This window comes from Nymphalis io, chromosome Z (genome assembly GCF_905147045.1).
Source record: "Nymphalis io chromosome Z, ilAglIoxx1.1, whole genome shotgun sequence".
Taxonomy (NCBI): domain Eukaryota; kingdom Metazoa; phylum Arthropoda; class Insecta; order Lepidoptera; family Nymphalidae; genus Nymphalis; species Nymphalis io.
In genome coordinates, this window is record NC_065918.1 from 16,033,134 (window position 1) to 16,057,603 (window position 24,470).

The window sequence follows — 24,470 nt, forward strand, 5'->3', positions numbered from 1 at the left end:
CACGACTCGAATCGGGGCAGGGTCGAAACGTACTTTATTTTCTCATCCTTCATATCGTTCAAAGAGGTTTTTATAAAAAGAAATATGAACATAGCTAATTTAAATCAAATGTTATTATAGACTCTTTAGAAATCTACAGACCTTATATACAAGTTACTTATATCAATATAGTATACTTAATAAGGTTTCTTTTCGATTATTTAAAATAGATGACATATTAATATATACTTACTTATATGATACTTGGTATATCAGTTCTAATCTGCAGACTAAAAAAATATATAGATTAAATATATATTTGATATTACAGCCTGTACTTAATGTTATATCACAGAGCCTCTTTTGAGTTGAAATTGGAGCGCTTATTACAACACGCTCTTGTATTGCGCGTTGGTGTACATTTGTAATAGAGTTTCAGTCAAGTTCTCGGTTTCTGTAGCCGTAACGTTAGCCAGTGGATTGTGGTTAATAATCAGTATGAAATATAATGAGCAATGAAATATTCCAGTGCACGTATAATTTTTGGTTATTAATCTGTTGTTTGTCGAAAAACCATTATTTATAAAAGCAAAGCTCAGTTACAATTGTGAATATTATACATCATTAATTAAAAAAAAACCTCAGGTTTTTAACTATTATATAACTATAATAATTGGGTTGTGATTCATATTGATAAAATCGACTATAAACGCAAAACCAGTCTAGAAAGCTGAAATTTTAAACATATATGGAAAAGTGTCACGATCGTGGTATCTTATTAATTCTAAAAGCAGCGATCAACAGGCATTAATCAACGAAAAATAATCTATAATCTAACTCAAATACTCAACTTGCAGTTCGGAAAAGTTCAATGACCATTAGACATGCGAACTGAAGTTGATCTTATTGTGTAAACATAAAATCGAGTTTCGCTTGTACACATGTTTTGTATCGAGTCGTGTTTACGGTGTGCTATACATTTCGAACTCACGGAAGGTCAATATTATTGTTATGTTTCTACATATTTTAAGAATGTTCTCGATTGGAAATAACAGTCGTATAGAATAAAGAGTACCGCGACGGTACATTTGAGTTTACATTCGTTAGCGATAATGAATACTCAGCAAAGCGGAGTACAAGGAAGATACTTAGCGACTAAAAATATTCTGTTAACGCTTAAGTGATTTATTATAACGAATTATGGTATTTTATATACTGTGTTAATAAATTACTCATCATTATCAGCGACGAAATTTTTTCACTAACAAGATCACTAAGAATAGACGATAAATTTCAGATAAATTGCTAAAAGGCGTTGAAATATAATATTGAACCAGTTGACATATTTTTATGCGATTACAGAACAAAACTAGTGGCATTGACAATCATCTACTATTATTTATAAAAATCAAAACTTACATAAAATAAAATAGACGAAATTCCATTCACCTATTACCTAGATACAAACCTTGGCCTGCCCCGTGAATATAACACGTGTATCTTGAACGTGTTATTAAATCATGTTAGCAAAACACCGAGAACGACACGTGTCGGCAAAATTCTGTAATGTTTATTTGCCAAACATAAGGAATCAGTTTCCAAAACATTCTTCTTAAGAAGATAGGTTTCTGCCGAGCAGTCTCGCTTCTTACTGGTATAATAATTATGAAGACATTTTTGACTACCATGAATAGTTGTCCTTTATGTGAATTAAATTCCATATAACCATTGACTTAAAATTTAAGATAAAAATTAAGTTCAATATTCATGCTTCTGTTATAAATAAATATGTCTTACTATGTGAAACTAATTATAATTATATTATAATTGTTTATTATAGATGGCCCGGTGGTAAGAACGCGTGAATCTTAATTGATGATCGTGGGTTCGAGCCCGGGCAAGCACCACTGAATTTTCATGTGCTTAATTTGTGATTATAATTCGTCTCGTGCTTTATGGTGAAGGAAAACATCGCGAGGAAACCTGCATGTGTCTAATTTCACTGAAATTCTGCCACATGTGTATTCCACCAACCCGCATTGGAGCAGCATGGTGGATTAAGCTACAAACCTTCTCCTCAAAAAGAGGAGAGGAGGCCTAGCAGTGGGACATTCACAGGCTGTATTTATTTTATAAACAGCTTTAATGAGCATATAACACGAAAAAACAAAATACTGTGTCACCGTCTTACAGAAAAGTTCTGATAGCTCTGGAAGCTGATGACTTTGGAAGCTCTCAGAAATAGTACATTGGCTTAGTATTGATAATTTACTGTTAATCAGTAAAAAAACAAAATGTATTAAATTCACTATTCCCAAAGTGACATTTGTAAAACCGAATGTACTTTTAAATGGGGAAGCTTTAGATGCTGTAGAAGCAACAGAATTTCTTGATATCACCATAGATTCTAAGCTTCAATGGGGCACTCATATTAATAAATTGGCAAATAGACTCAGCTCTGTAGCTTTCGCAGTAAAAAAAATTAGAATTTTGACTGATGTAGATACGGCACGCCTAGTGTATTTTAGTTATTCCCACAGTATAATGTCTTATGGTATTCTACTCTGGGGTAATGCTGCCGATATTAATACGATTTTTGTACTGCAGAAGAGGGCTATTCGTTCAATTTATAACCTGGCTCCAAAAGATTCACTTATATGTAAATTTAAAGAAATTAAAATAATGTCGCTTCTCAATATATATTTGACAATGTTATGTATGTAGGCAAAAACATAAAAGATTTTCCTAGAGGAAACACCAGAAACAAGTATAAACCCACAACCACTATTACCAGGTTACACAGGGTTAGTAAGTCTTTTATGGGACAAGACAATTTAATACGCTTTTACAAGATTACAAGATCCCAGAAAACTTTCAAAAATATTCAATTGTGAAAATTAAAAGAATCGTTAAGGAACGCTTGTGTGCTAAAGGATATTTCACAACCAATGGTTTTTTAAATGATTACACACCTTGGGAATGTGACGATCGCCTCCAGGTTATTTAAAATTTAATAAAATGTATAGATAATTCGGCTATTGTTGTTTTATTACTTATTGTTTATATATAAAAACCCGCTGAGTTTCTTTCGCCGGTTCTTCTCAGGTCTGAGGTGTTTATTACCGAACCAGTGGTAGATTTATGACAATAATAAGCAAGAGTAACGCTTCTATATTGTATAAAAAATTTGACTTTGACTTTGACTTTTGGTCATATATATTTAGAGTAGGTATTAGGCACGCGTGTCACTTGGTATTAGGTTACCCACTTCTAACAAAGGTTTAACTCTTAACGTTAATATATAAAAGAAACATTAGTATTACATAAAAAAAATTAAAAACTATAATAATATTAGTTTGAGTAGCATGTTTTAAATTTCAGGCAGAAACATAATTGAAATTTTCGGATAACATTTATAATTGACTCCTGCGATTTTATTGTGACTTCTTTTTTGTTGTGGGCATATTGCCTTGCTCGCGTTTTTTGATATTAGTGGAATTCTGGATTACTAGGCTAGTCTTGACGGTATTCGGTCAGCCTATCCATGATGGCATCATCTCTATTATGGATTGCAATTTTTAGGTTTTTATGAAATATATCTGGTTCACCTTTTATAAATATTTTTTTACTACACGAGTCTTTGTTCATCGAGAATAAAATAACGATATGTTATCAGAAGCAGTATTATGCATACAATCATAATAATTGTTAAAAAATGTCTTAAACAGGTCTTGGCTCGCTCAGCCCAATGGAGGTCTGGGGTATAGCAGCGGATGCACGATGGGTCGGAGTCCTCCTGGTTGCTCTCCACACAGCGCGCTGTCACACCAGTCACCATCAGTCAACCCTTTTGCTACACACCAGATACAGGGGCAGGTAAGAATGATAAATCAAACGTAACGGCCGCTGAGAAAATGCATTTCTGCTAGTGCAACACTAGAAAAATAAATACTTGACATACATAGTCTTGTAACGCTCTATGGATTTAAAAAAAATATTCAGTTTTAATTATTAAAACTAGCCGTGTACCGGATAGCATATACCATCGGACACAGTATTCAGAAACCCACCGATTTTGTTAATTATTAGAGATATTCTTGGCCCTCATTTTACCTTAATTCCGATATAATATCTGTGTTCTACAAAAATGCCTTTAATTAATCAATTATAAGATTCCATGGGATATCTCATTTTGAGTCTAGATTTGGGAGTAAGCGTTTGAGATTAACGGAAACTACCAAAAAAGTAATTAAAATGCTAATTCGAAAGGAATCTTACAAATAACTATTTACGGCCAAAATATTACTTATATTTTTTGTAATTAACAACAATTTTTATACATTATCTTGAAATCGACTGCCTCGTTGGTCTAGTGGCTTGATTTAAGACCACAGACCCTGAGGTCCTAGGTACAATTCCCAGGTCGTGCCAGTAAAAAGTTATTGGGATTTTCTGTCAGAAAATTCTCAGTAGCAACCCGGAGTCTGGAGGTTGAAAGTGTGTTAACTACCATGCCTCGGAAAGCATGTAAAGCCGTTGGGCCTGCGCCTAAACTCTTTCCGGTCGCATAAGTTACAGCATAAGTTTTATCTGGAGTGCACCTGTGTTTATAGCGCACACATTTGTGCACTATAATATCTCCTCTCCAGTTGGCTAATCTCTCTTGAGATTGGCCACCGTGGCCGAAATCGGTCTGGAGGATATTACTATTAAATTATACAAATAAAATTAAACAGCGACTATATTAGTTAGTGACTGTATAGGTTAGGTAGATATATAAAGTAAGAATATTACATCAATAAATTTATTTCAACTAGTATACATTGTTCTTAATGAATTTTTTTCCAGAAAATTATTATTATGGAATTATGATTATGATATACAAAGTTGTGGTTGGTCTGCTTAGAAGAGCAGAGAGCGGATTTTGGATATAGGATTCCTAATGGATTTAGTTTGCGAGATCTATTTATCTTAAGAAGTCTCGTTGGTTGCTCTATTTTTGAAAGAAGTCATTTATTTATTTTTGTTCCAACAGTTTATTGATGTTTTCTAAGCATTGCCTGAGAAGATTTGCATTTTTCACACAATTGGGGAGGTTTTCTGATTCAATTACTCGTGATTTTTTCCTTGTATTTATATCGCCACGGACATGTTGTACGAAAGAACGTAACCAAAGGCACGTCATTTTTTATATAAGCCTCGTAAGATATTTTGCTATTCGTAAGGAAAACAATTTCTTTCTCGTATCACTAAATTTGAAAACTACCAGTACTTTGACAGCTGTTCTATGGAGAAACATTATTATGTCAAAAATAACGAAATTTTTCGAAAGGTCTTGTTCTATAATACTCATATTATGTAATAATAATAACATTCTAACATTGAATGAAGAGCGCCTAGAGATATACATTAAATTTTCTTTAGAACTATGCTGAACAAAAGAACTATTAAAAATTATCACATTGTAATCGGTCTATCTGCTTGAAGCTACGAAGAACAAATATATTATTGTCAGATTTATTTTTAAATAGCTACAGAATTTTGTAATTAAGAGCGTTGACGAATGTTTTAAATTAAATCTTCTTTAATCTGACCATTAGCTTCAATTTTCAAAGTATTTGGCTCTGCAAATGTAGCTTGCTGATTAAATCTCATTTTAATTGACAACAAGTCCTGAACCGTAAATAGACTATAGGTGGTGTAGGTAACGCTAGCTTTTCCAACGTTTGATACACTACACAGCTATTTAAAAAAAATATTAATATACCGACTCGCTAGAAAAATTCTGACTGATTTTTTAAATTAATATAACAAACTTGATTGTCAAATTGACCAAATTGACGTCCTAGTGTAGTGATGGTATAATAACAATGTTTAGATATCTACTGTAGAATTACATAGTTTTCACTCATCATCATTAAACGATTCAAAATTTGAAACCGAATAATCTCATATATCATGTGTCATCTATTTTATACGTGACATTGGCAGAATGTTTTATAGCGTAGATACACGCCAGAAAAGAGAAAAAAATAAATAATAACTATTTCTTCCTGATCGAGTTTTTATTGCGACGACAATTTCTACGACTAATCTCAGACACTGGATTTTCAGCCATATTAGTTATAATAGTAATAGTTTGATTAGCGTTGTCGTTTCACTTCAGATTAATATATGTGTTTAGAAAAAGTTTTGAGTTCAGAATGAAAGATGTAGATGTAATTTGTGATACTTACCAGTACGAGAATCTTTAACTGTGTTTTATTTGGCAGAGTAGAAAACAGGTATACCATCATTTCCGTAAGCTTAGTGAGAGTAAATTAATTTATTTGTTTGTGTTATGAGTTAAGTTTATCGTCTCTTTCAAAGTTGTAATTTACACACTATTTTCTTTAATATGTATTATTACTAACCGTTTGCTTGCACTTACTTATTTTTGAATTAAAAGAAAGCCGAGATGGCACAGTAGTTAGAACATTTGAACCTCGAAAAAACTTTGCCCCTTCGAACAAATTTAAGCACCACCGACTTTCATGTGCTCAATTTGTTTTTACAAATCATGTCGTGCTTGACGGTGAAGAAAAATATCTTGAAAAACCTGCTTCCATCAGATGGAATTCTACAACATGAATCCACATTGAAACAGTGTGGTGGCATAAGCTATAAACCTAACTTGATATTGGTCATATCGCTTGTAATTGCATTTGCTCGTTCACCCTTCAAACCAGTTAACGAATATAGTCAAGCAGATATATAGAATGTGGTAACAGTTTGGTATATCTTAAGAATAAACATCAAATTAATCTCATTTGTTGACTAAATTGCATATTAAAAATGTTTCCATTAAATTGTATTTATAAAATAACTGTACTTCGGAAAAAGAAGGTGGATATTGTCCACAGGAGCGTTAAATGGAAAGTTGATAGTGTGGCCTGCCGAATTGCAACCAGAACATTTTTTGCTTTTTCTACCGTCTAGCTATTATGGCTTTGCGTTTTTAAATTCTGTCTGATATGGCGTATTTAGCATAGGGTTAGTGGTAAATTGCCGAATTTATATTCAATGCTAATGAAAAATGATCACTTCGCAAATATTTTAGTTTAATTATCTAAGATGATATTATGTTCACTGTGTGTTATATAGGTTCACTCAACCTCGACATAATCCTTCAGCAGATGAGAGGTTGGTACTTACACGGTAGCCCGGATTCAAATCCGTTATCATACGTTGAGATTTACATGTACTTACCACTTGGCTGACATGACAAATCTGTTAAAAATATAATATAGTGTATGTTATTATAGATTAGACGGTATTGTTTGTAAGGAATATACTCTGAACTCAATAGATATTAATCCTACTTACCTGTTTCCTTAGAAGATCAATTAAACACAACATTTTGAATTTCATAATACAAAGCAAAATACAGTAACAGTAACAGCCTGTTAATGTCCCACTGCTGGGCTAAGGCCTCCTCTCCCTTTTGAGGAGAAGGTTTGGAGCTTATTCCACCACGCTGCTCCAATGCGGGTTGGTAGAATACACATGTGGCAGAATTTCAATGAAATTAGACACATGCAGGTTTCCTCACGATGTTTTCCTTCACCGTTAAGCACGAGATGAATTATAAACACAAATTAAGCACATGAAAATTCAGTGGTGCTTGCCCGGGTTTGAACCCACGATCATCGGTTAAGATTCACGCGTTCTTACCACTAGGCCATCTCGGCTTTTTTAGCAAAATACACCATCGTGCTAATGTTATTACGATTGAAATTAAAAGAAAAATGTCAACAGTTTTTTTATGGTGGGATATGCGATATTATTTGAATAATAAAATAATAATACATAAAATGTAAGCTAATTTTTGATGATTACATATTCATATTACGATCGAACTGAAAATCTGTGAAGTATAATAGAATATTATAGAGAATGTTATATGACATTGAAGCATTCATTCTCTGTATGATAATTACAATAGTATCAATTTAATTCAATATTAAATTTATTATTTTGAACAAAAATATTATTTTCATACTGCTTAATTTCATTTTACATAAAACAATTTGAACGTATTATAACGCTCAAATGGGCTGGGTGTTAGATTGCCTTTATTCGTGTGTCTGTGGTTCCGTAGTTAACGAACTCTCTTCACTCTTTTTGCAGTTCGCGTAGTTTCAAAGCCAATTTTTGTCGTCAATACGTTAGGGATGCGCTCGTGTGATCCGAATATTTATTTAACGTAACTACTGACCACACAGAAATGATTTTAAATATAGTAATAGTTCTTTAAAACTAAATAATATATTAATAAATCATGAAAAGGCTAGATATCATAGTGAACAGATATATTAAATATAATTTATTTAAAAAAAAATGTTGGTGGATTTTTATTAATTTATTTCACTTTCGTAATTAAATTATTAGCGAGCTCATTTAAATAATTATAAGCGATATCAATTAAGGTATTTATTTCAAATAAATTTTGCATATCATTAACCGATCTACTTTGAATATTCCTATCAGGAAGATCGGATAATTTCCCTAATGAGGCTTGTGATAATTTTTAAAAGCAGCTAGTATAGTTCTATTGACTGCCTCGTTGGTCTAGTGGTAAGGTCCGGAGGTCCTGGGTTCAAATCCTAGGTCGGGCTAATAATATTGAGTTTTTTGTCGAAAATTCTCAATAGCAGCCCGGAGTCTGGAAGTGGGAAATGTGTACATTCCCGTGCCTCAGAGAGCACGTAAAGCCATTAATCCTGCGCCTGAACTCTTTCCGGGTGTGTCAGATTGCCGTCTAATCGGATTATAAGATGGAATAGAGAGTGCATTTGTGTTGCGCACACGCTTGTCTCTAATCTCTCTTGAGAATGGCCACCCCGTCCGAAATCGGTCGGTCTGGAGTAAAAGTAAATTAGTAAAATAAAAATAAAGGACAAAATATCTTTAATCCTGAGGTTTGCAGTGCATTTATGTTGCAGGGAGCTGTTTATATTTCACGCATTCATGCTAAATGGTGGCTGTTGAATGGACCAAAACAGCATGACTTCTGTAAAGTCGTAGCTAGCTCCAACTTAAGCACAGACACAGATGAATCAGTTGATAGTCAATGGTCTAGGATCCAGTCAACAGTGAACACCATTGGAAAACAGGTCCTTGGCACTTCGAAGGGAGGCCGCGTCATCGACAAGGAGGCGTGGTGGTGGAACAGCTCAATACAGGAGGCAGTTCGAGAGAAAAAGACACAGTTTAAAAAGTGGCAAGAGACCAAATCTCCTGAAGACCAGGACGCGTATAAGGCAGTTAAATGTGCCACCAAACGGGCAGTTGCCAAAGCCCGCTACCAGACGTTGTCACCTCTTTATGATATGCTAGAGACAAACGAGGGCCAAAAGACTATCTTCAGTTTGGGAAAAGCTCGGAAGAAAGCGACAAAAGACATTACAAAATGTCTTTGTGTAAAGGACTCAAATGACACTTTGGTTTGCGACGCAATTAAGGTGAAGGAGAGGTGGCGCGACTACTTTAACGTGTTGCTTACACACACAACACGGTAATGTCTCTTCTTCAGAACTGCCTCCTCATCTCAGACTTGTTGCACCGGTAACACCTGACGAGGTACTCAAATGTCTTCGTACATTGAAAAACCGAAAAGCCGTAGGCCCTGACGACTTGCCGATTGAAGCGTGGAAAGCGATGAGTTTTCATGGTGTGAACCTACTTACTGACCTTTTTAACCAAATACTTACTAGCCCCAATATGCCCAACTCTTGGAGATTGAGTATCATTACTCCAGTATATAAAGGCAAAGGTAGTGTACAGGACTGCGAAAGCTACCGCGGTATTAAGGTTATGTGCCACACCATGAAACTCTTCGAACGCATAATCGATTCATGGCTCCGGCAAGAATGTACTGTCTCGGAATGTCAATATTCTATTATTATACACCGATATTCTACCGCAAAACAGCAGTACTTGTTATTGTTGTGTTCCGGTTAGAAGGGTGAGTGAGCCAGTGTAATTACAGGCACAAGGGATGTAACATCTTAGTTCCTAAGGTTGGTGGCGCATTGGCTATGTAAGCGATGGTTGACATTTCTTACAATGCCATTGTCTAAGGGCGTTTGGTGACCACTTACCATCAGGTGGCCCATATGCTCGTCCGCCTTCCTATTCTATAAAAAATAAAATATATGGGTTTTGCCCAGGCTGTGGAACCATAGACCCTATCTTCGTCCTAAGAATACTGGCCGAGGCCCACAGTGAAAAGAAAAAGCCGCTGTACATGGCGTTTCTAGACCTGCAGAAGGCATTTGACTGCGTCCCACGCCAAATTATATGGTGGGCTTTGAAGATGAAGAACGTGCCACAAATCTATATTGACATTATCCGAGACATGTACCATAATTCGGAATCAATAGTAAGGACCGCCGTTGGCGACACACACCCTTTCCCGATCACAGTTGGTGTCCACCAAGGCTCGGCTCTGAGTCCTTTTCTGTTCAGTGATGTATGCTGATGACATTGCACTGGTAGATAAGGACAAACAGGTATTGGAGCAAAAGGTGAACCAGTGGAAGGGTGTGCTAGGGAGGGGAGGTCTGATGCTAAATGTTGCGAAGACCGAGTATATGGCCTGTGGCAGTACGGACCCCGAACCCATAAAGATAGGCGGAGAATCCGTTATCAAGACGGAAAAGTTTAAATATCTCGGGTCCGTACTGCACGAGTCTGGTACAATCGACCACGACGTCAGAGCTCGAATAAACGCAGCCTGGGCCAAATGGCGGGAAGTCACCGGCGTAATCTGTGATTGCAGGATACCGGTAAAATAAAGGGCCTTGTGTAAAAGTGCATCATCCGACCAGTCTTATTGTACGACAGCGAGACGTGGCCAGCTCTCGCGAGATACGTTCAGCAACTTCTCGTCGCGAAAATGAAGATGCTGCGGTGGATGTGTGGCGTTACGCGACTAGATCGTATTCGTAACGAGCACATCCGTGGTAGCCTTGGAGTTTGCGATGTAGCGGATAAGTTGCAGGAAAGCCGTCTGCGTTGGTTTGGCCACATTAGCCGCAGACCACCAGACTATGTCGGGAACTGATGCCTGGAATTTGTTGTCGAAGGCCCTAGATCCCGCGGCAGGCCCAAGAAGCGCTGGCTCGATGTTGTGAGGGACGATATGAGAGAGCACGATCTCACTATCCGGGAAGAAGAAGAAGAAGCATTCCCGCCGCTGCATACATCTATGCAGCGGCCTTGCGGCGAAGGTGACCAGGTCAGGGCCCATTAGACATTTTTTGTTACCCAGTGTTATGTTTGCCTTGTTGGTATTGGAGCTAGCTTATAAGACGGACTTCCAGGGTTCAAATGGGAAGAGCCAATAAAAAGTTATTGAGTCTTATCTAATCGTATATGTAACGATCGTGATCGGATTATGAGAGTGAGTGAGTAAAGAGTGTACATGCTTGCCTCCTTGAGACAGTTGGTTATACTTCGTTTTGAATGATTGCCGTGAACGAAGTCATTCATAAGGATATCACCATCAATGACTACCAAACGCCGTAAGTCCAGATAGTAAACTTCTCCAGATTCTTTCGCCAATCCTAGACAAAATATAAATGATAATGCTAATAATGCGGTGTACGATATCACGTATCAAACGCTTATTATTTTTATGGCTGTAATCAAAACGAGATTAAAATTTTATTTGCGTATCAACACGCCATAAAATCGAAGTGCTTGCAAATTGGCACGATGACTGTTTCGACAAATTCCTAATCCTGCATCGGTTGCAGTAGTTTCAGATTACAGCTTTAAATACAATTTATTGGAAATGATATCAATCTTTATGTTATACAAAATATTTTATAATATTACTATTAATTTCATGTAGTTGTTATTTTTTATTGATTTAACTATAAAAAGCCGAGATGGCCCAGTGGTTAGAACGCGTGAATCTTATCCGATGATCGTGGGTTCAAACCCGGGCAAGCACCACTGTATTTTCATGTGCTTAATTTGTGATTATAATTCATCTCGTGCTTAACAGTGAAGGAAAACATCGTGAGGAAACCTGCATGTGTCTAATTTCATTGAAATTCTGCCACATATGTATTCTACCAACCCGCATTGGAGCAGCGTGGTGGAATAAGCTCCACAACCTTCTCCTCAAAAGGGAGAGGAGGCCTTAGCCCAGCAGTGGTACATTAACAGGCTGTTACTGTTAACTATAAATGTATTCGTAGATGTTATTAGGTGTTCTCGTGTTAAAGCGTGGATATTCTATTAAAAATAGTAGGTATTTTATTATGCGGAGTAGTTGTAGGAGTTATGCCCTCGACTAAATTTTAATTGGACTTTTAACATGAAAATTTTCTGTGAAAAAAGCTTTGTCTATTTATAAATAATAAAAAAAGGTTTTGTATTAAAAATTGATTGGGGCTCATATTGATTTTTAAGTTGTTTGCCGTTATAGATCATATTAATGTGATTGTTAAATTTTATCAGACTTATTAATTCATAAGTAAATATGTCTAAAAAATAATAATGATAATAATATACGATCATTACTTTTTCTCAGACTTTAGATTTTAATCATGGTAAAAATTAATCTTAATATTTTAATAATATTATAAATGTGAAAGTTTGGATGGATTTGTATTAGTTTTTGACAGAGCAAGCGATCGATATTGTTTGCATAGTGGTAGCTTAGGTTTATCAAGGAATGACTAGGTTACTCTTAAAACCCGAAAAATTATACGGTTCCCATGGTTTTCAAGACACTTGCACTGTCGACATGTTAACAGCCTGTGAATGTCCCACTGCTCAGCTAAGGCCTCCTCTCCCTTTTTGAGGAGGAGCTTATTCCACCACGTTGCTCCATTTTTAAAGATAATTTTTGACGTTCATTAAAATTAAGTTTATATAAATAATTAAGAAACTACTGATTAAAATACATGTTTAGTGAATAGTTCCGACCAGATACTCTAATACTGTAACATGACGATTCAAAATTGCTCTTGTAAGACTACTTGAACAAAGTATTAATTGATTTGATTCGATAAGCACGCCAGTATAAACTATAATAATGGCTTAATATTATCGTTGCGGTGCTTAATTTAAAACTTAATCCTAAATTAAAAAAAAAAAAAAAAAAAACAATTTGTATTTTCAATGTAAAAGTTGGTGCGAAAATAAAAATTTAAATGCGAGCGAAATTTCTATTTGATTACTTGTTCACAGGTGTCCGGGAAAATAATATTGAAAATGTCAATCTTTGTATAAACTGTGTATTCAGTAAATTAGTTTACTAAACGGAAATAATATGAGGTCCTTTCGATTTCACTTGGGTTAAATTTGAAATATACTTTGCTTTTCATGGAACGATAAACGCCGCCGCCACAACCTTGTTACCCGTGGGACTTCATAGATGTCACTTCGCGTATTTGCCATTATTTAGTCTGATTAATTCAAATTTGTTGTTACTACTCCACTTTTTAAGGTGACAGCGTTAAGTTATACAAGTTAAATTATATCTTATTGATACCAATTGAATATAATATTTAATACTAGAATTAGAAATAAAACTGCGGCTATCCGAAATTTAATGACTTACTAATCTCAGTTATTTTATCCAACTTAATCATCAGTGCGAACATGCGCATGGTGCAACTTACAGATATACGAACATGTTCAGCGTAGACGGTTTTTATTGAAAAAAATGCTAAATATTACAAAAAAATTTACTATTCCGGCTGGACCAAATTTTATTTTTTTTACTATTAATACGTTTGACCATTGACTTGCCTGATGTTAAACATCGGTCTAAGATGTAGCACGCTTGCCTATAAGAAATAAAAAATATATATATAAACAAATCTTACAGACAAATAAAATAATACACAGAGATAAAATTAATAATCTTATTTAATAGTATCAATATTGCACTCAAAAATATATGAAAGACAGGTAAAATGTTCCAGTACATATACAGTACAGTAACAACCTGTTAATGTCTGCTGGGCTAAAGCCTCCTCCCCTTTTGAGGAGAAGGTTTGCAGCTTATTTCACCACGCTGCTCCAATGCGGGTTGGTAGAATACACATATTGCATAATTTCAATAAAATTAGACACATGCAGGTTTCCTCACGATGTTTTCCTTCACCGTCAAGCATGAGATGAACTAAAAACACAAATTAAGCACATGAAAATTCAGTAGTGATTGCCCGGGTTTGAACCCACGATTATCGGTTAAGATTCACGCGTTCTAACCACTAGGCCATCTCGGCTTTTATTGTTTCAACTCATAAACGTGAGCATAAAAATACATATGTACACAAATAAATAGACAGATTCTGAAGCCAAAATCAAACTCAGATGTGACAACATAGAGCTTTATTACAATCGGTTACTGTACCCCGAATTCTAATATTTGTGTTCTTGAAAAAAGACGCAGAGTAAACAGCTTTTTGTGATTTCCAGTTGTAGTTGAGAATTTTTAGGCATATATAATAATGCTAAACAGTATTATCCCAAAGTGTATCAAATGCAAACGGAACAAAGATATAATTGGGAATAATGAAACGATTGGGTATTATGAAACGTGCTAGAACTGAAATTCGCGGTGAATTGTAGTGTTGACAATACGTTTTTGAAGTAATAAACAATGCATTTCCAAATGTTTATCTCTATGGTAAATATTTGAAGTAGTGACTATCTGTAACATAGTTTATGTAGCTATTCAATAATGTGGTTTGTTCATCATTGTCAAGCTTACAAGCATTCTAGTCTGGTCATTGTAATTGCAAAGTGCAAATAATATATATATAAATAATTTCATGGTAGGGCGTTTGTGCAAGCCCGTCTGGGTAGGTGCCACACACCTATCTATATGTACCGCTAAAGAGCGATATTTGGTATTGTTATGTTCCAGTTTGAAGGGTGAGTGAGCCCGTGTAACTATAGGCACACTGGACATATTAACATCTTATGTTGGTGGCGCATTTATGACGTAAGGAATGGTTAATATATTGCTAATGTTATAAACATTGATTGATGAAACGCTGATTACTCAGCATTGGATGACCCATTTAGTAAAAAATATTTTTAATGAACAAAATCTTTGATGCAATTCAAGTCATAAAGCGTTTTACTCAAATCAAATGAAATTATTATTTATTCAAGTAGGCTTTTAAAAGCAATTTCAAATCGTTATATTACAATATTTAATCAAATGTAAACCTACCACTAGTATTTTACTCATTTCTACTATTTCAATTATAGAGTTGTATCAATCAAGTTCAATTAAATTTATTGCAATTATATCCAGTCCGGATAAAAATCAACAAATAATATTAACTCCACGCTTTTTTATTGTTTATATAATCTTGTGTTGAGCATTGTGTCTTGTTTATCGAGGTTTTTAGGAATGGAAATAAATTGATTAATAGGTAAAATTTAAACACTAACTGTGATTTTCATTATAAATATACCGCATATGCATTTAGGAAGGATTTATTGACTTTATTTGACTGCCTCGTTGGTCTAGTGGCTAGATATAAGGCCGCAGATCACGAGGTTCTAGTTTTGAACCCCAGGTCCAGCCGATAATAAGTTATTGGATTTTTTCTGTCGTTTATTCTCAGTAGCAGCCCGGAGTTCGGAATTGTATCCCGTGCCTCGGAAAGCATATAAAGCCTTTCGTCTTGCACCTGAATTTTTTCCGGTCGTGTCGAATTTGCTATTCCCTCAGATTATGAGAGTAACGGAACAGAGAGTGCAACTATGTATTCTATTAAATATCCTGCGCATTTGGCTAGAACCTGAGATTGGCCGATGTGGCCGAAATCGGCAAGCACATCATTGACCTTACGAAGCCTGAATAAGTTGACCTCTTCGTTTTTATATAAAAGTTGTCACAGAATGGAAATTGTTTCAATTTCCGTAGCGTTATCTAAAGTATACCAATCGAGCAGTATCGGCTTCAGCTAGTTAATTTTCTTTTCTAACCGCGTATGCTGTGGCGATGGGTTTCCCTATCAGAGTCAATAATAAGGATTCCGCTGAAGTTTTGCATCTAAAGTGATTTCTAATAATACTGCAGTATCAGTTACATTGAAATCATTGTTATTTAATGATAACTTTTAATTTCTGGCCTCCAAAAAAATCGACCCACCTACATTTTTTGTAAAAAAGCTATCGTATGGTTTTAAACTACCACATATTTATATTTTTAAGATTGATAATGAAAAAATGCAATTGTGGGATTGTACAAAAACAGAAATAGTGCGCAAAAAATAGGTTTTTAGGTTAATATGTGACAAAACACGAAAACACAAAATTTTACGCAATTTTATTTTTTTGTGTACAAAACGATTATGCCGTTTGTTTTTAAATTTGGGTGCCTAAATCTTACTTTAATAGGGAGTGTTTCCTCCTCTTGACCTAATCACTGCCTGCATACGCCTATTAAGTGACCTGATTAGCTTTTTAATGTCTTCCTGTGGGGTCCGTTGCCATTCTTCAGTTAGGACAGCTTCCAGTTGATTCAGGGTTTCTGGAATTGGATTTCGTGCTCGAACCGTACGTTTTAGCTGGTCCCAGAGGTGCTCTATCGGGTTTAAGTCCGGACTATTGGCTGGCCACTGCATAACTGGAATTTCGACTTCCCTGAGATAGTCTTTAACAATTATAGCGACGTGAGGTCGTGCGTTGTCGTGCATAAGTTGGAAATTATCCCCAATATATCCAGCGTAAGGCATCACATGAGGCTCCAGAATGTCCGTTATGTAAGTTTCAGCATTAACAGCACGATTACGGAAAAAAACCAGCTCTGTGCGTCCCGTCAAAGAAATACCTCCCCAAAACATTGTAGAGCCTCCACCAAATCAGACTGTTTCTCGAATGCAACACTGAGAGTAGCGTTCTCCTGGCCTTCGCATGACGTTACGTCGTCCATCAGAGCCTACTAGAGACATTCGGCTTTCATCACTGAACAATACTGTCTCCCATTGGTCCAGTGTCCAATCGACGTGCTGCCTAGCACATTGTAGTCCTGCTTGTCGATGGGATGCTGTGAGTTTTGGTCCTGTTGCTGGCTTGTGAGGGGTTAAGTTTTGCTCTCGAAGTCTTCTTCTTACAGTATTTTCACTCACAGACACTCCACGACTTTCTCGGAGTCTACCTTGAACGTCAACAGCCGAAAGATGTCGGTTTCTTAAAGACGTCAAACCAATAAAACGGTCATCGGTCGGGTTCGTGACACGCCCCCTGCCAGATCCTGGTCTCCGGCGATACTCCCCAGTCTCCAAGTAGCGTTTGTACACTCTTCGCACCGCTGAACGACTTAATTTTAGTGTTCTAGCCACATTTCGCTGACTTAACCCCTCATGAATAAGAGCTACGACTTGAGCAGCTTCTACTTCAGTAGTATCCATTTTTTATGTTTAAACTTATTAAAATTATTGTTTCAACAAAGTTTCATACACTTAATCAATAATAAACATCGAACCGAGATGACTCCGCGTTAAGAACTGGAAATAAACTAACCATGCACTTTGTGCACAAAGTAACGTTTTCTTATCAATACTTTAAAAATATTCCAAATATCCTCAATAACACTTACAACTCCTCCAAATCAATATCAAGTGGGTAATAAAATGTTAAATGTATGTCCCATAAGTAAAACAATCCACCTAGGTCGTCGCATAGTTAAAATAACAACTTTGTAAGTAAAAAAATACGGGTGGGTCGATTTTTTTGGCGGCCAGTATTATATGTTTTAAGTATTTCTACGTTATCTACATTTGTTATAGGTGGATAGGTTTCATTATAAGCTGGATAACGGTGACAGCAATTTCAAAGTAACAGCAATATAAGTAACGGAATTCATTCTGTAAAACAGCTTTTATATAAGTAAAAAAATAGAAACAGTGTTTAATTTCATTTCAAGTTTGATTTGTTACGGAACATTATATATGTAATTAATTATCACATATCATCAAACAGTCACCAACTTTTGATCTACTGGTATTATTACTTACTTATTGCATTTGGTATTATTACTACTTATTATATTACTATATTATGCTATAGAGTATGCTTGCCCAGTAACAGACTGTTAATGTCCCACTGCTGGGCTAAGGCCTCCTCTCCCTTTTTGAGGAGGAGGTTTAGAGGTCATTCCACTACGCTGCTCCAATGCGGGTTGGTAGAATACACATGTGACATAATTTCAATGAAATTAGACACATGCAGGTTTCCTCACGATGTTTTCCTTCACCGTCGAGCGCGAGATGAATTATAATCACAAATTAAGCACATGCAAATTCAGTGGTGCTTGCCCGGGTTTGAACCCACGATCATCGGTTAGGATTCACGCGTTCTAAGTCAGTAGGCCATCTCGGCCATGCTTGCCCCGATATGGTATAACATAACATATGAGTAAGACTTTGGTATCGACAAAACCTCTTCAATGAATACGATTAAAAATTAATATTATATAGAATGTGTGTTTTTTGTTTGTCCTTGCAATGGAAACCATATAAAGTTATTATAAAAACAAACAAAATTAAAGCAAATTGTAGTTATATTAATAATAGTAAGTAATAATAAAAAATAATATTTCATTATAATACAAAAATTAATATTTATTTATGTCTTCTGTTTCAGCTCCAAAACCAGCTGCAGTCGATGCAGCCTATGTCTATGAATAGTTACAACGCCATCAATATTCCACCTCTTGGTAAGTTGTTGAAATTTACACAGTAGACTATAATGAATGTTACTGCGAATTACACCTCGTACATGCTCGTACACCTCGGGTACTTTTAATTCATTTAAAATACTAGCAGTACGGCATGACTGTTCGGGTGAATAAGTTTTTTTTTGTTAAAATAAATTCTGGTACCCGATCACAGCATCACCTACCGGTTCCAAAAAATCCAAGGATCCAATCAAACATTAAAAAATGATCAAAATAACTTCATATCATCAAATCGTCCTTTAGAATGAATTAAACGATTGATACTGCGTTTACTGCTGATAGGGCTTTGTGCAAGCTCGTCTTTGTAGGTACCATCCACTCATCAGATATTCTACCGCTAAACAGCAGTACTTGGTATTGTTGTGTTCCGGTTTGAAGGGTGAGTGAGTTTTTACACTAAATTACAAACATTCAAATGTACGAATTTCCTAATTTATACTATTATTAACGTTTGACTGAGTTATTAACTTATATATATAATAACGTGTTTTTTTTTTTATTACAGATGGATCATCTAGTCCAGGATCTGGTTATGCAGCCGCCGGCGGCTTCTCACCAAGTCGGCATCACGACATCGTTACATCTTCTGACGCTGTCTCACGCTTCTCTTTCTGGCCGGAAGGTATGCATATAACCATATTATCGACTAATAGTCAGAATGGATTGAATAAAAACACCAATATTTATTTTGGAATGGAACAAAAGTGTTTATTTTAAAAATAAAATGCTATAAAGATTTTTTTTGATCAATTCCATTTGAAATTTGTGTACTATGAAATGAAAATAACGAAAAATAATTAAATAAATGATATTCGTGTGAATTTTCACGAGTATACGTGAAATAAAGAAATACAGTTGACCGTTTTATGTAATACGCGATTTTATCATAATATCATAAAATTAATATTAATGTAATATAGTAGATGAATGAATAGTAGTTAGCGGCCTTATTTTTAAAAAAAATATATTGCGATTGATTATTTAAACAAGACTGTGTCTTCTTATTTCGAATATCAAATCAATAATTACAGAATGAGATAAATCAGTCTGTTTATAAGTAAGACTGTAGCTTATAAGTAAATAAATAATAGTAAATAAAATACTAAAATATTATTTTCTCACGTGCCGTTTGCGGTGCTTGTGCCTGTAGTTACATTGGCTCATTCGCCCTTCAAATTGGAATACAAAAATACTAAATATTACTATTTGGCGATAGAATGAGTCATTTGTATTTCGTGGTACCTATCCTTACGGCCTCGCGTAAATCCCTAACACATTAATATCCACTTTAATCATATCCCAATTAGAAGTTCGCTGACATTCAAAACGGCATTTCATAACAAATCCCATATTAATAACATGAATCCATAGATTATTCAAGATCATGAACTATGACATAACGTCAATTCAATGTCGAAGTTGTTTATTTTTACTCTTCCTGTAATAATAATAGAATAATGTGATAATAGGCTGTTGTTACTTTTAATGTAAAACATTGTTGGCACCACTACTAGCGCCATCTATAAATTTTTCATACCGCACTTTATGTTAACCCTTCGATGCGAACCAGCCATACACTTGTTGGTGAAAAGTTCAATAGATGGCGTTGAACCAGTTTCATAGAGGCTATGAATCACTCTAGATGGTGTTATATTATATTTACGCATATAAAACACGGCATTCAACTAAAATTAAAAATAATAATGATATGATATAATTATCAATGAATAATGATATAATTGATTTAAATACTTTTTATACGATAATAAAGTTTTATGAACCGATTCTTTCAGGAGGCTCTCCAAGCCCCAACCCTGGATATGTGTCTACAAGCAGCTTCTCACCTCGGCGTCATGATGCAGTCACATCATCAGATACAGCTGGACGATTTACTTTTTGGCCAGAAGGTATCATCACTTTTAAAAGATAATAAGAACTATCAATATTTAATTTAATCTATTATTATTTTTTTATTCTGAGTGTATAAAAGTACTAAATCTCAACAACATTATATTTGTACCTTCCACTATCGTCACCGACACCAAAAGCTTATACAAATATCAGACCTTATACGAAATTAATGCTTATACGAATACAGATTCGTTGGGTAGAACTGGTTAAAAAAACAGTTTGAAAATTTATCTAACATCTTAAAAAAGCTTGTACACGCTTTTGGTTTTTTCGTTTTTTCTAAAATAAATTGTTGGAGACAAAAGTGGATTATGAAAGTAAGAACAAATTTTAGTAATTAATGTGAATTCCGTAATTAGTTAAACCAATTCACGGTTAGAAATACTCTTGATGAACTTCAGAACAAAGATGACTCCTTCTTAGATATCCCATTCTTTTCTTTGTAAATTAATATTAGTCATAATCGTTTTTTATTCAGTCCAATATTAAAATGTCATTTTTTATATTGATTTGATTTGCAAGACAACAAGCAATTATAGCAATTCATAAAAAAAAAACCTTTAATTATTGTCGCTGCTAGGCGTATCAATAATGCAATTGATAATTTTCCTTTTGGGCAGACGTAGCTATTGTAGACAGGACACAACTTATATAGTCATAAACAAAAATTTGCATCAAGTGTCGAATTGATAGATTTCTGACAAACCAATTTAAGTAGGTCAGAATTATGTTATAAGATTTTAGGCTTGATTTCAGTTAGAATGTTATCACATTTCAGTTGGAGTCAAGGAGGAGTCTTCATCCAGCATACTCTCCAACGCGACCTCATACTCCAAGTGCTTCATGTAAAGCCAACGAAATTGTACCCAAGAACGAGGCTATTTAACTTAATCGATCTATTGCATTAATATTGTTATTAGTTTATAATATTATTTTATGTGGTCAGTGTTTAGGAATAAGGTAGTTTTAAAGTCGATGAAGAGAGCTAGCTTTAAAAAAACCTGGCTGACACTTAAGGTACATTTTAATTGAAATTTATTAAAAATAACAAACAAAAATTACAGAGAATATTTCAAATTAAATTTGTCACATAAATTTTGTTCTGGCGTTTCTAGACACAGGCCCACGATAATGGTCGTCACATACGATTGATAAATTCATGGAATAATATTGAAATATTAATTTCTGTTAAAGGCGGTCATTTGTATAAACTATCAAAATTCATATGAATTACATTTCGAATGTATGTTCGAGCTACAAATTCAATTATAGTTAAAGCTAGCTCTAAAACAGAGTTGACCCTATGAAAAGTAAAAGTGTAAAATTATAAGCGAATCGTTCAAAATATCCCACCGATAAAAATAATATCGAGGGGCATTCAAAGCATGTTAAAGATATTTCACGGCTAAAATATTTTCGTAGAAAGGCGGATACAGGGTCACTCTTAAGATAATTTTAGTGGTTTAAATATTTTTGAATCTCTATGTGTAATAGTGCAAATACATATTCAATCCTTAAGCATATTTATTATTAATTTATTTATTTTCAGCGCGTTTCATCTAGTTCGTACAAATGTAAGCGAACTCCAAAAAGTAACCATTGTGGGTCCATTAGTTTATATTCAAAGTAAAATTTGCTAAAAGTATAAATGTTAAGGAAAATTCTATATTCCTTAAAACTAAAAAGTAAGTTTACACGGAAAATTAACGTTTTACAATTTGTACGATTAAATTCGAAACGTAATCGTGATATATAATACTCTATGGGACCCCCTTCTAACTTATGAGCTTTGTATATGTCATAACTATTTATTAATAACATATTAAGGTATATATTTTGAATCTGTATACATTTACCTCTGCCGCTGTTTCGGACGATCTCTCACAAACAAAATGATCAAGCATTCCTCAATTTTTTTGCTGAATTATGTTTCTTTACTGATAAGAATAATATTTAGTTAATTTTGTCAATTATTATAATGCTTTTGTAGTATACGTCAATATCTAGATGTCGACGTTATAAATGTATGTAGTAGATGTTTGTAATTTATAATTATTAGGTAAATTAATGTTTCGATTATAAGTGGTTATTTTTTTAATATATACCTTGTGTAGATATGTTTGTCTCATCCAGTTTCTATTATTCTATTATTTGAGTATATAGTTGTGTTTTTTTTTTATTTATATCCATACTTTAATACGTTGAAGTGTGATTTTTCGCGATCACACTTTTCAACAAATTCAATTTGTTTTTTTTTTTTTTATTATTATTATATGATTATATTATAACTTTTTGGACTTAGTCCATTAATTTTCTTAATCCTGTTCTAATTTATGTTAGTGTTCAGGTCAATGTGTAAAATTTTTGAATTCTTGATGTTATTACTGTTTAGTCGTATCTTGACAATAATTCTTGATGTATCGGCGTTCTCGGTGCAATAGATTTATTAGTGATTGTAAGTCAATGTGATTTTTGTTTTTCTGTCAAGATTTTTTTTATTGTAAGTCTGTTGATCAGCTTAATTATAAAAAAATATTGTGCGCTAATATTATTCGAGATCTTAATAAAATGAATTGAAAAAATAATGTTGTATATTTTTGTTAAGGGAATTAAATTTTTATGGGAGCGAATATGAAGTATCTGGATTACCGTGAAAATATAAAACTGACGTTTTCTCAACATACTTCCATCTGGGAGCTGATGGAGGGTTATGTTGGGCTCCTACCGACTAAAACCACCACGGTGTTCCTTCGTTCCGCAAGTGGCGAGGTTACGGGTACACTTTACATTCATCCACAACCCCGCTGGTTGTTGTTCATTTGTATGAACTCTGCGTATTCTTTTTTATTAATATGTACCAAGGACATAGGACACGCGGTTCAATCTCGTGGACCTTACGATACCTAAGTATTCATCGCGGTATCCATGTCGTCACCAAATTCTTGACATATTGCAGTCGGCTGTTTTTGTGCAATTTTATTTGATACCTCCCAAAGCAGCCATGCCCTGAGAGGACCACCATCAGGCGGAAAGTAAGAGGAGCATCTCTTTTTCGATGTCAAAATATTTTTTATTTAAATAGACTTTTATCGTCAAACTCTACCATTCCAGCAATACGGGCCGAACCTCCCAGCAGTTGGCTCAGCCAGTCTCTCGTGCTATTTGCAAAGGAGCAATGTTTGGATATTGTTTCTCCACAGTCATTGGCTCTACAGATTCTCTAAATCGGAAAAATGAGTTTCGATATTAAGTACGCCGTACGCTCTAGATCCCAAGTGCCAGCAAGCACACACGCCTCTTTGAAAGATATGGTAGGGTATTTTTTAGTTTCTCTGATTGCCATAGCACGTTGAGCGCGCGTTTATTATTATAAACTGCGTCGTATATAACTGCGTAAAATTACGAACTGAAATAACTGAATTATTATAAGAATTAGAAAGATTAATTATTACAATTTACATTGATAATATTGAATACTTTGTGGCTTTAGGTTGCTATTATTGCTGCACATTTAAACTTGTCTTTAACAACGCGTATGTATCAAGGAGTGTCCTAACTATATATTATATTTTATACATCAGCTCGCTATGCACACACACCGTCCTTACTTCGCACCAATTTCAATATCTATTAATTTTCCCGCGCTTGACGATGTGTCACCCGAGATGACATGGATAAATACACAGATAATATATATTAATATTACAAAATACTAATTAATATATTATTCTGGAGGTGTGTACACTACACTTATATAATGCTTATTATTTATTCACTAAATGACCTTGAAAAGTATCCTATGTCAGATTAG

The 24,470-nt window shown here is 34.6% G+C and overlaps 1 protein-coding gene across 3 annotated transcripts in view; it reads left to right on the forward strand.

Moving 5' to 3' along the window:
* LOC126780499 (forkhead box protein L2-like) overlaps positions 1–23,216 on the forward strand; it is a 109,017-nt gene extending 85,801 nt beyond the window's left edge. For all 3 annotated transcript variants that reach the window (XM_050505052.1, XM_050505053.1, XM_050505051.1), the window contains exons 7-11: positions 3,708–3,855; positions 18,655–18,727; positions 19,254–19,370; positions 20,542–20,655; positions 21,438–23,216. In XM_050505052.1, the coding sequence (XP_050361009.1) occupies positions 3,708–3,855; positions 18,655–18,727; positions 19,254–19,370; positions 20,542–20,655; positions 21,438–21,508 (523 nt within the window). In that variant the 3' untranslated portion in view covers positions 21,509–23,216. The remainder of the gene's footprint in view (positions 1–3,707; positions 3,856–18,654; positions 18,728–19,253; positions 19,371–20,541; positions 20,656–21,437) is intronic.
* The last annotated feature ends 1,254 nt before the right edge of the window (positions 23,217–24,470 follow it).